The following is a 16,628-nucleotide window of genomic DNA, read 5'->3' on the forward strand; positions in this document are numbered from 1 at the left end:
TTTTCGTGACTAGCTGTGGAATTTGATGTTGCTAACTGACTTAATATTTGCTGAAAGCTGCCACGCAGACAATCTCTTTCGCCAACTTAGGCTAGAACAGCCCTTACGCCATTCAATACATAAGCCTGAAATGATAGATCTAAATACGTTGGGAATAGTTCAATGATTTCAGGTGCCGATGCAGCTGACGTTCACAACTTTTTGCGACTGCCCACACAAGCCAGCTACCCTAACAGAGATGTAACCCCTGCAAACAAAGCAGCCTAAGAGACAGTTATAGCCTCTTCACACCATGTGCGCCTCCCCGTCTAATCAGTCGCTTACATATCTGATTGAGTGATTTGTGGGGTTTAGCATCCCAAAACCACCACATGATTATAAGGGACGCCGTACTGGAGGGCTCCGGAAATTTTGTCCATCTGGGGTTCTTTAACGTGCACCCAAATCTGAGCACACGGGCCTACAACATTTCGGCCTCCATCGGAAATGCAGCCACCGCAGCCGGGATTCGAACCCACAACCTGCGGGTCAGCAGCCGAGTACTTTAGCCACTAGACCACCGCGGCGGGGCTTACACATTCGTAGCTCGCCTTATTTGGCCCACACTGCATCAGTATGCAGCGGCAAGGGAAGGCACAAGGGTCAATAAGTAAAGCGCTATCTAGGCAATTTGATGAGAAGCCAAAAATGAGCGTGCCAGTGACACAAAACCTAGGTTGACTGTTAAAAAGACACGCTATTGCCTCATATCAGTCATTCCAGGGTAATTGCATTTAGTTTGTACAATCACACTGTGCATTGTCTTAAGCAGTTTTACTAGACTACCGGTAACTACTTTGAGCATCTGTACTGAAAGAATTACTCTCAGTAGTTCATTGATTTCAGCCGCCGCGGTACCCCGGTGGTTGAGATTCGCTGCTGTTGACCCGAAAAACATGGTTACAATCTGAGCCGCAGCGTTTGCATTTCGGTGGTGAAGTGGTATAGGCTTTTTTTACTTTTTCATGTTAGCGCACCCTGTAAAAAGCCCGGCTGTCCGAGACTATCGACTGCCTACTATAAAAGCGCTTCTCGCAGCCTGAGTTGCATTCTTACGTCAAAAAAGATGAGCGGCCAACAAGGGGCCACACTCTGAAACAACCACAAAATGCGTCGCCTTTGGCGCACGCTTATTAGATATCGAACACATCAGAATTGTCAGGGCACCGTTTGGTATTTCCAACAACGACCCACCGCAGTATACGATGCTCCCGACATGCGTGAAACATAAATTATCAAACACCGGTTGGTGGTAAAGAATAACATTTCAGGGATGTAAATGGTGGCCTTTAATGGTTGGTTCTTCATAGATGTGCGCAGAATTTTCGCACTAAAGCATTCAGCCAGCATTTTATTGACTCAGTTTTAGTACTCGGTATTTTGCGAACCCACATTTTTCTTTTTTTTTGTGGGGTTGCCTGTTTCAGAAACAAGAACCATGCGTTTCTCACTTGGTTCATTGCACTCTGGCTACGTTCAGAGACGTTAAGACGATGCTGCATCGGTACACTGGCTTGAGTCTCTGAGAACGTCACGCTAAATTCTCCACAAGCAGACATTTCAACGAAGCTATATTCTCTAAATGTCATGTGCGCACTAAATATGTGCGCAAAAACGTTCAATAAACTTTCAACACTCCTTACATTTCAAGCAGCCACAGCCATACCTGGCCACTTCGTAGAAGACCCCTCAACACACGCTCGAGAACACCACACTCGGGCCGGTCGGCGCTTGTAAGGAACGTTCATTCCTGTGTTGTGAGGCATTCGAAAACCAACTACCACTTCAACAATGACGTCACGGGCCAGTAGTTGTTTTATTTGCTGAACACATCAGATTCTACGTCATGAAAGGTGATACTGACCAGACCCGCGCGCAGAAACATTTTTTTCGTGGGAAGAAGGGGCTGGAGGGAGGGGGGGGATCGCTTGGACCCTCGGTGCCTTTTCCCCCAATTAGCTACAAGCCTGATACTGATGCCTTTGGAACGTTTCAAAATATGGGCCCACTGCATATACTTTTTTCTCAGTTACGGGAAATAAATTAACATGTCTGTTGCGAAACACTTTTAGAGATAAAAGTTTACGTTGTTAATGACGCGTTGATATTTCACAATTTGCTTACCTCGGTTTCGAAACATTTCGGGTCACTGCTGCATGAAAGCTAGTCGGTTAGACATCTTTATATTTACTACCACTTGGTGAACTGGCCTGTGACAATGGTCCCTTGACTCACATCAGCTATTTATTTATTTATTATTTTTTTATTACATACTGCCGGCTTCATATGGAGGCCTTAGGCAGGAGTGGGGAATAAATATACAACACAGAACAAGCTCGAAGTATTGAATATAACTGCACAAACAAAAAAGAAATACATGACTTAGTATTCTACAAATCAATGGCATTGGCAAATATGTAAAAGCAACGAAAGGGAACCAATTGCACGGCAGTTAGTACTCGCATAGCACAAGGTACTCACAATAAGTATTTACATAGCAGAAAGCATTGCAGGTACTGACATTGTACTTACATAGCACAAAAAGTCAAAGGAAAAAAGAAAAAAAAGAAAAAGAAAGTTCACCATTTATTCGAACACAGCAAAGTGAAAGCGAATGCAAGTGAGTACGTGGCTTTACATGACGCTTCGAGCATAGTGGCCATTAAAGAACTTCATTTCTGATCGCCTGCAGAAAAGAATCAATGTTGGAACGTTCTACCACATGAGCAGATAAGGCGTTCCACTCGACGATTGTCCGACGAAAGTAAGAGTACGTAAAAGTGTTTGTTCTGCCCCTATGCTCGGCCACCTTTTTCACGTGAAGAGACCGAGTAAAGCGGCTAATAGCAGGTTTTATAAATGCGGATTAATCAACTCGTAGCATTTTGTGATAGAACAAATAAAATAACTTTAACCAGTCATCACAGCGCCTTGTTTCTAGTTTCTCTAGTCCTGCTTTCTGCAGGAGGTGGGACGGGGATGTTTTCCAACTATAAGTGTTATAAATGAACTTAACAGATTTGCTTTGGATAGTTTCCAGCTTTAGTTTATTAGAGGCTGTCCAGGGATCCTAGGCCGCTGCTGCACACTCCAATATGGGCCTAATAAACGTCCTGTAGGCTAATAGTTTTATTTCCGTTGTTGAGTGACCCAGCGTGCGCCGAAGATATCCCAGTTGTCTCTTGGCTTTTTTAGCAATAAACGTTACATGTTCATTCCAGCGCAAATCGGGGTTTATCATTACTCCTAAATACTTATAGCTTTGCTCTAAGCTTAAATTTGAAACCACCCGAACGTTTGTCGCGCATAAGTAGTAGTGTGAAGGTAGTTTCGGCTTACGTATGAGGTCGATGACGACTGATGCGCTGAGTGGCTCGGAGATGTTATTGTTCGATGCTCGGCAGACGAGTTGCGCGTGGAGGTCTCGGCGACCGAGGGGGCCAACGGCGAGCTGACTGGCCGTGTCGCCGGTGCCGTCGCCAACCGGCACAAGCACGTCCTCCAGCCGATGGCCGTCACGCCACCAGGAGAGGACAGCCGGAGGACGACCTGAGAGTGAGAGGTTATGCATACATGAAGCGGAATGCTTAAGCCTACATAATCGACCATGGCGGGCAACATCGCTAAAGAGAGCAAAAGAGAGGGAGAGAGAATACGAGAAACACAGAGAGGTAAACCAATGTTCAGCTTACTACCCTCAAGAGGCGAGGGCAACAAGGGCTCCAATAGAGCGAGAGGGAGGAAAAATAACTCGCAACATAAAAACAGAAGGATGGATACTGGGAGCGTGGGCTGGCAGGTTATAAATGGGGCTTCGTGTTTTTGAATAAACAAAAAAAGAACGTTCGGTATGCACTACCCGGTGAAATTTTTGACAATTACAACCCTTTAGGTAAGCTCCAATTTTAGATGGCTTTTTCAGCATTCAAAGGGCAATTTCAAGATGGAGCTATATAAAATCTTTGAAAATCCGCGCACGTCTAACAGTGACAGCAGCCTCATATAGTAGGCTTGTGTCTGTTATACAAACCATTGGGGTTCTAGTAGAAAAACACGCAGGTGTTTTCTATTCAAATATTGCTTCGTGTGTGTATAAGCGTCGGTGCGTTCACACTTTTCAGACACCGAAAATACAAAATGTGCGCAGGTTTTTATGTTCAGATATCATTAGACCTTAAATTTTGGAGTATTAATAATAATAATAATAATAATAATAATAATAATATTAATAATAATAATAATATTAATAATAATAATAATAATTATTATTATTATTATTATTATTATTATTATTATTATTATTATTATTATTATTATTATTATTATTATTATTATTATTATTATTATTATTATTATTATTATATTAATAGGTCAACTTGTCTGTCATAGAGAAAATTGGGGATGCTGGCAAATAACTTTTGCCAGATCCTGGAACGTGGTAGTAGGGTCGGGAAACGAAAAGAAAAACAAATAATTGAGATGTAGCTTGACTAGCTTGAGCCCTCCAAAAATACACTTTGGTGGGTCTACACAAGTGCATACAAAAATCATTATTAACATGAGAACTAAACAGAAAGTTAAAAACCATACAGGAAAGAATAAAAAGACACGATCACCTACAAGAATATTGAGCATTTTCAAATAAAACAATAAGAACACAACAAAACCGATCACACAGCCAAAAACATCGAAAACCGGAGGATAAGGAATTTATGAGAAATGATCTCTGACTAACACCAAACTTCTTCCACAAAAAAAAAAACTCAACAAAACAACCCTCGAATTTCAAGAAGAATAGACTCCGCAAACCCCGAGGTCTACTTACAAAGCAAAGAAGGCTACTCGAGCCGTCCTGCAGTTCGCGAACAGAACGGGAGTGAGATACTTCTTGTGTAGCGGCTGCGGTTAAGCATTCAGTGCTTGAAGCATTGTTCCACCCCTTAAATGTAATGCACCGCGAAAGTGATGCTGAGCCAAAACAAAAAAAAAAAAGAAAAAGAAAAGAGCAGTGACTTGCGTCGTCACTCTTTCGCAGTCTAATGGCAACGCTACGTCGAAAGTTATAAGGGAAAAACGCATATTTAGCACGGCAGTTGACTAAAAATGAGAGTATGGTGGCAGGGACGCTCACTTCCCAACAGCGTAGTGTAAGTTCGAGTTCAAGGTCGGCTCTCCCAATTGACAATTTTCCAACAATAAACGTCAAGAATACCATAATTTTTTTTCTTCAAAGTTGTCACGGGGTCGTGAAGCCGACGAAGAGAGCAGACTGTAGTTCGAAGATCAAACTGTTTATCGGGCTGAGCTTGCGGCCGGTGAACGAAAAGCCAGCTTACAGCGATACAAAGAGCGGCGAACTGGGCGTCGGCCGTCGATCAAACTGACCAGCGATGACGCGCGTCGGCATCTAAACATGTGCCATCGAATATTTCAGTGCTATCGCTGGCGGTGACGTAAGTTCAGGAATTATCTGTCATGTCCCCGAGTTGGGCCTAATCACATTGTAAGGTTTCATGGTTATCGCGATGGTTTTTTAGTCAATTGGAGTAGCTGCGCCAACACAGTCCATACACGTGTAATGCGGCGGTAAAGAAATTTGAGAAATGAGCATGGCAATATCATATTTATCAAGAGGTAGTTTTTATCACTAGTTACCTGCTAAAAATTTCGAAGTGCTTTCAAATTTTCAGGAACGAGAAAAGCTTGCATGACGAACCAGTTCCACCACACGTTTTCAAAGTCAGTTATACAAAGCAGACTCCCGAGCAGCATAATAATAATAATAATAATAATAATAATAATAATAATAATAATAATAATAATAATAATAATAATAATAATAATAATAATAATAATAATAATAATAATAATTTTAAGAACAAAATGATGAAGGATATCTGGGGTTTTATGTCGCAAACCGAGATATGATTATGAAAAACGCCATAGTGGAGGACATCTCACAGTACACAGTCTTTTACCATTTTGCCTCTATCGAAAAGAGACCACCGCGGCCAGGATCAACAACTTGCCACCTTCGAATGAGCAGAGGAGCACACCAGCAACTAATTCAACGAGGTGCTCCCATGGCAGCAAAACTTAGTTCGTGCTTAAATATTTATGGTTTCAGCAACTAGAGAAAACAAAACGTTTCACAAGTGTTCAAGTGATAATCCATCTCACAAACTGGTTGCAGTAAGAGATGACGCTGGGTGTATCATATACGCAAGCCAAATGCCTAGGGAGGAAAACAGTTCTAGATGTAGTTGCCTTATGAAGGCCCAGGTAAAGACAAGTGCATATTCTTTGAAGGATTACCACGTAGTCATTTTAAACAGTAGGCACTGAAACCACATAGAGCGCAGAAAGCTTTAAGGGGGGGGGGGAAGTGCCAACAAAATCAATCGCAAAGAAAAAGAAGACAGCTATTGCCTTCGAGTTGTGTAACACAAAATACGTTAGGGGCCGTCGGACAAATATATAAACCAATAGTGATGCAAATGAGCCTAATACATCAATAGCGATTAATTTACCATTGCAGACAAGTCATAGGTATCTCTTCTTTGTCAATACCGCCTACAAATAAGAAAGCTAAGTAACGGCTTCAAAATAGGACGTCGTGTCACAAATGTTTACTAATTTGACGCCATGAAAATTGAAGTGTAATCGATTATTTGAGACAATAAGGCACTAGTAATAACAAGAATAGATTCGTAGGCAAAATAGGAAGGCTAGTTGGTACGTGGCATCATTATTACAGATCGAAAGACATGCTTCCCTGCTGCAGTAGCATAGTAGTCGATTACGACGACGACTATCCTTACTTGCAGGACATTACAGTCTCAGTGAAAATAACTGGGGTTAGAAGCCTTTATGGCAGCACTCATGCAGACGTGACCACCTGCTTCGATCCAAATTCACTCTACTCGCCGACTGTTATAACCGCAATGAATACATAAAGAAATCAGCTACCGCTTGTGGTCATTTCACGCTGGGTAAAAAAGCCTCAGGTATGTCTTGGCATAACGCTGTGCCCATGCACGTTACAGCTAATCAACTGTTCATTATCGCACTATGAGCGGTTGTGCACCATTGTTGCCGTTACAACAATAAAAATTAGAACAAGGATATAATTAGGGACATAAAAATAAACATGTACAGTAAAAAAGGACACTAATAAGTAAAAATTTGACACTCGTCGCCCACCACTTGAAGCAGACCAGATGCAATATCGAATATGTCATGGTATGGATCCTGCTTGACACACCACGGCGCAATCAGTGGAAAAACAGTGTTTTTGTTTAGAATGTCTACGGTAACCCCAGGCCCAGGCACCAGCAGTTCAAGACGTTGCTAGAGAGGGCAGTTGAATTAGCCGGTCTTTGGCAACTCGTCATAGTCGGGGACTTCAATGCCCCACATGGCTTATGGGGATACGTGTATGAGACGAGAAAGGGTGAAGACCTCTGGCAGGATTCCACCAAACTAGACCTTACCTTAATCACCGATAAGGCTTTCCTTACGCGGATAGGCAACTCTGTGACCTGGGACACGACGCCACACCTCGCTTTCTTCAATAATGTCGAAAAGACTTACATGGGTCAACACCGTCATAGATTTTGGCAGCGACCACTAGGTTTTGTAAACTTCTATCATAGTGGACCATAGCAGAGTTCCAGAGTTCACGGTGGTCGACTGCGATTTTTTTCGCGGCATTCGCGATGCAAGGGCCAGTGCTCCTGACAATATCGAGGAATGGTGCGAGTGCATCCGCAGAGATACCACCAAGAAGATAAAGACATATATAAATGTGGAGAAGATAGACAGTAGGCTTGCCAACCTGCTCAAACACAAGGCAGCTCTATTTTCTCGATGGAAAGAGCAGAGGCACAACCGTAGGCTGCGGCAAAGAATGTTAAACTTGAAGAAAGAAATCGAACAACGTTGTGACACACTGTGCAAACAGTAGTGGGACGAGCTCTGTGAGTCTGTCGACGGTCAAATCAGAAATGGCAAGTCCTGACATCTTCTGAAGCATCTCTTGGATGAGCACAGCACTAGGGCCAACCAGAGACCCACTTTAGCCTGCGCTCTTCGCGAAGCCACCAAAGAACAGGGGGTTGACGAACTCGTTACCCTATTAGTTCCCAAGTAGCTGCCGGTCAAATGAGAGGACGAAGACGGCGTGTTTCAAGATTGTGGTAGCCCCCCTCTACCTGAACTAGAGGAAGACCTTTCAGGGGCTGAAATCAGGAGAGTGATACAAATTCTCAATCATAAGTCGGCACCAGGGCCAGACGGGAGAACTAACAGAGCCCTCAGAAACCTTCACGACGCATTCATAAAACGTCTAAGTGGTTTCATCAATGAAGCACAGAAAACGGGTAGGGTTCCTGAGGAATGGAAACTAGCTGACACCGTACTGACTCCCAAGCCAAGAAAGTCTCCTAGCGCTGAGAATCTTCGCCCCATCTCCCTCACGTCGGGCGTGGGTAAGGTGGCAGTGCACGCGATTCTCAACAGACTTAACGACTACCTGCCGAGAAATGAGACTTATACGCACAGTATGAGCGGGTTTCATACTGGCTTTTCAACGCAGGATGCAATGCTGCTTATTAAGCACGAAGTACTTGATGGACACTCTACAGATACAAAGGCTCTTCTTGCCTTAAACCTAGAGAAGGCCTTTGACAACATCAACACGAATTCATCTTGGAGACTGTGGTGAAACACGAGCTTTGGCCCAGGCTGTACAGCTACCTGAAGTCCTTCTTGTCTGGAAGAAAAGCGAGGCTGTGCATCGGGAACTTCTCTGAAGACGTACCCCTCGGACATCGAGGCACTCCCCAGGGGTCTGTGATTTCTCCTGTGCTGTTCATTCTTTGCATGATTGGACTGTCGCAAAGACTGGCTAGCGTGGACGACATCAAGCGTACCCTCTACGCCGACGACATCACAATCTGATGCGTTGGCGGCAACGGAGGCCGGGTGAAAGATGCCCTTCAAGAAGCAGTCACCGAGGCGGAATCGTACCTGCGCCAAACGGGACTTAGATGCTCACCCACCAAGTTGGAGCTCCTGCTCCTTAGAAAAGAACAAGGTGGCCAACCTAAGGGACGGCAACCCGTCGAAGAAAGCAATATACACATTTGCAGGAGTGATGGGGAGGAAATCCCAAGGGTAGCCACCATCCAGATCCTCGGCATGTTTATTTAAGCAAAGGGTGGCAACCGCACCGCTCTGCGGAAGTTCGTCGCCGAGTCTGACAACACTTTTCGACTCGTCAAAAGAATCTCCAGTAGACATAGAAGCCTTAAGGAAGACAATTTGTTAAGGCTCATCAATGCGTTTGTGCTCTGCCGCTTTACCTACATCGTTGCCATGCACAACTGAATAAGGTCGGAGTGGGACAAGCTGGACGTGATTATCAGAAAGATCGTCAAGAAAGCACTGGGGCTTCCCGTACGTACACACACTGAGAAGTCGCTCGCGCTCGGTGTGCACAACTCTGCTGCCGAGACAGCGGAAGCGCAACAACGCTCGCAGCTGGCTCGGTTGGCCACCATGACGGCTGGTCAGCGCATACTTGGCGAGCGAAGTTTTAACCCTATGGAGCTGGAAACAAATAGCGTGCGTATCTCAAGACAGGAAAACGTCATTGTTGCCTCAATACTCCGCAACACTCACCATGTACACAACGAAGGACGCCGTCGGGCAAGGGCGACGGCTCTGCTGAAGGTACTGGGAAAAGGTGGCGTAAATGCAAGTTTGGTTGACACTGCTGCATATCGGGACGGCAAGAAGTTCACAGCGGTGGTCGTGGACCAGACGGGCTCCACTACGAACTGCTCCATGGTACGCACAACGAACCCCCAGGCGGCCGAACAAGTGGCCATTGCACTCGCTCTGCTAAATGGCCGATACGAAGAGGTGTACAGCGACTCCAAATCCACAGCCAGAGCCTTTCAAAAGGGCCGCATATCAAAACAGGCAGCCAGCATCTTAAACAGCTCCACCAGTGATACGATTGCCCCTCACGCCATACAATGGTTCCCCGTGCATATCGGCTCGGTGAACGGCGTTGCAATAAACCTGAATGAGTCGGCCCACACAGCAGCGCGCGCGCTCACTGACCACGCTGCTCTCGACCTGGGCGACGGCTCCAGTGCCGGCGACGTCGGTCATAAAGACACACCTACTACACACAACAAGATTACCAAGTATTACTACATGGCGAGGTGGGCATTCCCAGTGCCACACTCAAAACTCAATAGAGCCCAGGCGGTCTCGTTGCGCTTACTTCAAACCCGTTCGTACCTATCGTTAGCATACCTAAATACAATTTATCCCCATAAACTCCCCGATGCCACCTGCGCCGCTTGCGGGAAGACCAACTTAGTGAAAACCCGAGTGGGATGCGCTTCTGCACAGCCCAGAACTTGAGGACTGAATCCTGGCCCTCCAGTGTGCCCGCGACAGGGCCGTTAGGCTAGACCTGCCGGACTCCACGTGGGAGTAGTCGGGTCACGCGTGAAAACCTCAGCGTCTGCACTGGACCATAATAAAGTTGTTCTCACTCACTCAATAAAAAAAGGAGAGTATTCAATGTCCCTTTATCGAAAAGCGAATAAGTCTTAGAGATCAAAGATGGCATTGCATAATCGATTCACTACAAAGTAAAGGTTGCAGTTTAACCAGGTGCGTAGATTGCTGTCAGCATTAACCTACTACCAATAGAAGCAATGATCTTGTTTTAATAAACAAACGTGATTTATTACCTCTAGCCGTCCCATTAAACTCACGATAATTGAAACTATAATAATTTGTACTTTGGGTTATTTCAAGCAATAATGAAATGCTTTATTGGCCCTTTTTTTCGGTCTAATTATAGAGGCCCAATTCAAACTCCGGCGTTTGGTTTATTCGCACTTTTCTGCGTGCGTATACAGCGGAAACTATCTACGGCTTCCTGCAAATATATGAAAATTTGTGTGCTTATATATAATCATACATTCGAAAAATGAAACATAAGCGCGTCAAGCGCGAAACAACACGGTGTGTACCAAAAATACCGCGGACGGCATTAGTTGATTCATGTTTCTCTGGCGTGCCAGCCGACGCTAAAGCACTAACCTGCCCGTTATAAATCGCAGCACTGGAACCCATCCACGCAATTTTCAATCGACAATGTCTTCGCAAAGGAGGTATTGGATGCTCAAAGAAAAATTTGCAGCTAAGAGATCAAACGCTAGAAAACTGAAGTGGTACCACAATCACCAAGAGACAACCATTCTGACAACTATTCTTAAAGACAAGCTGCAAAATAACGCAAGCAGCTTCGCTCCCAATCGAAAAAGGGTTGGGGAAGAAACGTAAGCGGATCTTAAAAATGGTCCTGCTTTCTGTATGTTTTAAGCAGTCAGACGACAAATTACCTCGAAATTTAGGAATATGAATAAAAATAAGGCCTCATCAAAATGCTTGCTATCACCTTGCCCAGAGCCATGCATCTATGAACTCCTAATGATTCAAAGTAAACCCACGATTCTCTTTAAAATTGAACTAACGAGAACGAAACAGTGTCCGAAGCGAAAACCTGATTTTTCAAAGATGAGAATAAAAGCAATGCAAGTGAGGATAACAAACGTTATAGAAATCACAACAAGGATTTGTTAACGTGGCACGCGGCACAGAAAATTTTCAGACGGCGCAATAGTAACGCTCCCGCTCCAGATAGAAAAACCATAGCTTTTTAACAGTACAGCGAACAAGACTAGATAACCTGTAGTGAGAGCAATTCTCGCTTAACTGATAAAGAAATATGTCACATATGGATAGCTCACTAAGGCCCAACTTAACAGACACCAAAGCAATAGAGTCTCACGATAATCAATAAAAGCCAGAAAAATCAATAGAATTAGGATTGTGTTGAACATAATAACATCAATAGTCCTCATTCGCCGCCATAATTGCTTCAGTAGAAACATTGTGAGTGCGCTAAAATCATCGACTTGTCCCGTAACATCCAAATTTCAACGAAAATAGAGCAATGTGTAAGTACTAAATGGCGCATTTATACGCTGAACAAAACCTGCATGGCCGCCGTGGAATAGATGGAAGTGCCTTCTTTCATACAGGATGAAGAATGACTGCCTGTCGATCATTTTCACAAAAGGTGCTTGTAGCTTGTGGCGAAAATTTATTTATTTCCGTACAACCAATCTTTCTTGCTGCGCCATCACGGCTCAGAAGTTGGAAGCCCTTTCTTATTACGAGTACACGTTCCGCTAACCATTTTTGCTGAAATTGCATTCATTCTACCACTCGTCTCCGTAGAGCTCCGCGATCGTTTCATGCTAACATAATATAAACAATGCGAAGCGAAGTTACACGATGCGAAGCGAAGTTACTCAAAACGCCGGCGGCAACCTGATCCCCCACTTCATTTCTGAGGCTTAGCCCGAAAAAAACTTCATTCTTTCTGCGCATTTGTTTAGTCATGCCTGACGGGGGAACAACAAGCTGTTTTAAAGCAGACAATGAAAATCATCATGAAAAAAAAATAACGGAATTTTAGACAAACAAGAAGAATGCTTCGGCTCTGCAGGAAATGCTGCTGCTTCTCACCGATGCTTGAGTTGGCGTTAACGTAGATATGATGTCAGACAGAATAAAACAGAAAACTGCTCAGCTCCACATTTTCAGAGTGACTCTCCAGTTACAATTCCACTGACACTTAAGACCAATCAGAGATACAGAAAGAATGAACTGAATAGTCCAACCATGCAGTACCATGAAAAAAAGAAAGAATCTTTCTTTCCTGCACGGTGCTGTTTGGATTATTTAGTTCATTATAATGTTAATATACTGGAGTTTCTTTGCTGCCCTAATATCCTATATACGCTAATATTCGCGTCGAGCTAGAGCTCTGCAAAGTAATGCAAGCTGAATAACTATGGATGCGCTAGAAGCCATCACTAAAATGAGTGACAGCGACGTTGAGATACACAGCAATGACCTTGCTAAGCATTAATGCATTTGTAACATCTGACATCAGAATTTCGTTTTCAGCGCCCTGCGTCAATGGCTGCACAAGGATGGAATGTTTAGAGGACTTGAGCTAAGAAAAAAATTGTCAGCAAGGTGCCCTCCTAAAATTACGCACGTTCATGTACAAATAGCACTATTTTGATATATTTTCAATGTTTAACAGTCCTACCTAACTGACCCCACTGTGAATTAACATAAGACTTGCGATACAGGCATTTCTTTCATGCTGGTGTCCGCAGAAATGGGTAGCCATATCAAGCAATAGTGACAGGTGTGCGCTGGAAGTTACATTTGAACAACGATTAAAACTTGTGATGAAAGTGGTCTCGAGCCAACCGGTCGGCGCATTTATTTGACACGACGCAGTGCCTACAGCTCCGGCGCAGGTAAAACCATTAACTGCGCCCATGAACGTGTGTTCACTTCTCACGTACAGCAGGTGTAAATGCGCATAGCCAGATACTCAAGGCTTTCCTTTATTGTATGCAGACGTTACTCAACGCAGAGTGGCGTTACAATTCATGTAATCACCTCAGACACACATATGGTCCGTTTCAAAATGGCAGACGTCGAATACAGCTAAGCAGAAGCAAGAAGATGCAGCAGACCTACATTTCTTGGTAAATGCCAGCCGAAGTCGCGTACACGTGAAACGCCCCGAAGATGCCTGACAGAAGCAGAAAACAGGTTGCGTCGGCAGCTATAAAAGAAGTGACGTGCTACTGTCTCAGCATACCGCGTTTATTAGTCGCCTCAGGCAATAATTTATAGTGATGAACACTCGTACAGTTGAAAATCGAGGAGAGCAAGTCGATGCTAACTTTCTCAAGAGGTAAATTAGGTAACCTGCTACACTGGCAGCAAAGAGTCTGCTGGAGGCAGCACCGGCTCATCATGATTTCGCCCAGTCAGGACAACTGGCAATCGAATACTCTACTGCCCTCTTTTATAGCGGCAGGCCAATAAACCCTTCGGTTAAGTTCATGAAGCGTGAGCAAAACCCAGACAGAAGAAATGATGTCGTCATGCATTATCAGGAGTTTCGCCACATGCTAGCGCTTGGGTACAGGTAGATGAAGCACTGTATAGGCGGAGTGATGTTTTTTTTGTTTCTTTTATCCTGATCCTCAAGTATTGTGAATGGTGTAATAGAACGCGACATGCCTCGTCGCCTCAAGCAAAGGTGTCATTGTAGGATGACGTCGTTTTTTTTTTCAATTGCCGACAGTAGCGTCAGGAGACTCGGTCATGCTAGCGAAACATTCGTGAAATTCATTGTGAGCGCTTCAATGGGACATTAGGAGATGTGACAAACCGTTCGCATCAATATTACGCTGGTGACTCTTGTATGGGACAAGGAAATCACAATAGTGGAAGAGTAGCGCCTAACTAGTGAGAGCTAGTGAGCCATATTGAACAATCATGCGTCACTATTTCGAAATGCCCATCGTAAAGATATCGCCAATACTTCCACCTGGCGAAGATTACCGAGACGCACTGCAATTCGGTGTGGTCTGATTTCGCTCCGCATTTGTTAGCGTGCGACGACGAGCGTATGACGTTCTGAGCGTATACACGTCAGACATCTTCATCTAGCTGTGTCTCAACCACTGGATTCGAATTCCGCATAACGTGCCTGCAGAAGTTACGAAATACTTCAGCGGGGGAAACAATCCGTTCCACTTGAAACAAGCTGAGTACACTTGTGGAACAGTTTCAGTGATGTAAGTGGCTTCTTACCTGTTGTAGCATACGCCAGAGCACGAAAAGTACTGTTTTTGAGCATCCATAGGGGTTATAGGAGCAGATAGAAAGTTTGCCACCCACCAAGTGGAGTTCAAAGCATTGTCGAAGCATCTCGTAGCTATTCATGTTTATTATCAAATAAAATTCACAGACAGCAATGAATATACATTTCAAAAAGCCAATAAACAATAAGACAGCTATAGTTGTTAAAAATCTGTGAAATGAGCCATATATTTGAATGTGCGAGTATCTGTGGCAAAAATAAAATGAAACTGATAAAGCTGAGCAGTACAATTTAGATGTAACCACAGTCCCACGTAATTGTTGCTTAATTAAAAGTAGGCAATTGGTAAAAGATGAAAGCAATACTGCTCAATTTCACATCAGCACAAGCTGGCATGTTTATCTGAAAAAAAAAACTGCGGAATGAGCTACACTCAATCTTTGATATAACGTATCCAGACATGAATATTGGTTAGAGCGAAGGAAATGAAGAATAGTCTTGCAAAAAAAGAGTGTTAGGAACAAAGCTCAGGGACAAATTATCGAATATAACAAAAATGCTTTAGAGCAAGATGCAAATTTGGTATAATTAGATTGGAGCATCTTAATAAGCCATTTCCTGTTGAATAAATAATATCAGAGCCGATAACGCTGCTCACAAGTGGCACGCTGAGATGCTAAAATACAGATTCTTTTTATTTTTTTAGAAGCTATGAGTTGGTCAAACAAAAAAAAGATCATTATTCTCAATCTTTCTGTGGCACTTCAGAGCAGGATTGGAGATATTACTGACAAAAGGTACTGTTTGAAGCAGCATGAAGCAGCATTTGTCATTCGGAGCAGTTTGAACGCTCTTGGAGTAGCACATACGTCACTTCAGTGTCCACACTTATGAAATACCTTTGTGCAACAGGTTCGTGTTTGCGTGAGCTAATTGGCTGAAGCACATCATATACTGGATAAAATGTGAAAATCTGGAAAAGTATTCGCATTTCGCTCTAGCCGGTGAGTTAAAACTGCCCACAACAACACTTCAGGACGAAATCTTCCTCGGCTAGAAAGCTTGGTTTTGTGAGAAGTCCGCATGGAAGAGGAGAAGTAGACAGAATTAGTTTTTTAGGGGAAAAGGGGAGTGGTACGTATGAGTTCAGCAATACTTTATGCATGTTTGTAGTGATATATAGGGGTTTAACGTCCCAAACCCGTGATTTGCTTAGGAGAGACGTCATAGGATAGGGCTCTGAAGTTTCAACCACCTAGTGTTTTAGGGGTGAAGATTCTTACGCCGTGAGTCGTATGTCCGGTGTCGTCGTAGTCGTCGTAGTAGCCAGCTGCATTGCACTGCATGTCAGTACAAATGTCTCCCTGCATATCCACGGAGTGATTGATGATGAGTGGGGCGAGGCGTCCATCAGTCCATCCGTGCTTCCGTGCGTGCGTCTGTTTGTCCATCTGTCTATCCACGCGTCCGTCCATGCGACCGTCCGTCCATTCGCTTCACCCCACTCGTCATCGTTAACGTGGGATATGAGCTGTGATTTTTTTAACATGCACTGACATCGTGCAGTACGAGGTCTTCTATCACTACACCTTCGTCGAAATGCGAACATCGCAGCCGGAATTAAATCCACAGCATTTGGGTCTTCGATCTTTGGGTCAGCGGTCCACGCAACAAGAAAAAAAGCTGACGTACATTTTCACTTTTAGAAGCGAAGCTCTTTAAAGTCTCGTGATGTCCATCCGTCTTCAATCCGCCCGGTGCCGTGCACAGTCGGATCGCAGGTACAAAACGT

At 44.0% G+C, this 16,628-nt stretch overlaps 1 protein-coding gene across 2 annotated transcripts in view; it reads right to left on the reverse strand.

Moving 5' to 3' along the window:
* The window catches only part of LOC119172929 (nephrin), a 383,863-nt gene that overhangs the window by 97,186 nt on the left and 270,049 nt on the right, over nucleotides 1-16,628 (reverse strand). For both annotated transcript variants that reach the window (XM_075893815.1, XM_075893814.1), the window contains exon 4: nucleotides 3,379-3,588. In XM_075893815.1, the coding sequence (XP_075749930.1) occupies nucleotides 3,379-3,588 (210 nt within the window). The remainder of the gene's footprint in view (nucleotides 1-3,378; nucleotides 3,589-16,628) is intronic.

This window comes from Rhipicephalus microplus, chromosome 4 (assembly GCF_043290135.1).
Source record: "Rhipicephalus microplus isolate Deutch F79 chromosome 4, USDA_Rmic, whole genome shotgun sequence".
In the NCBI taxonomy this organism is placed as follows: Eukaryota; Metazoa; Arthropoda; class Arachnida; order Ixodida; family Ixodidae; genus Rhipicephalus; species Rhipicephalus microplus.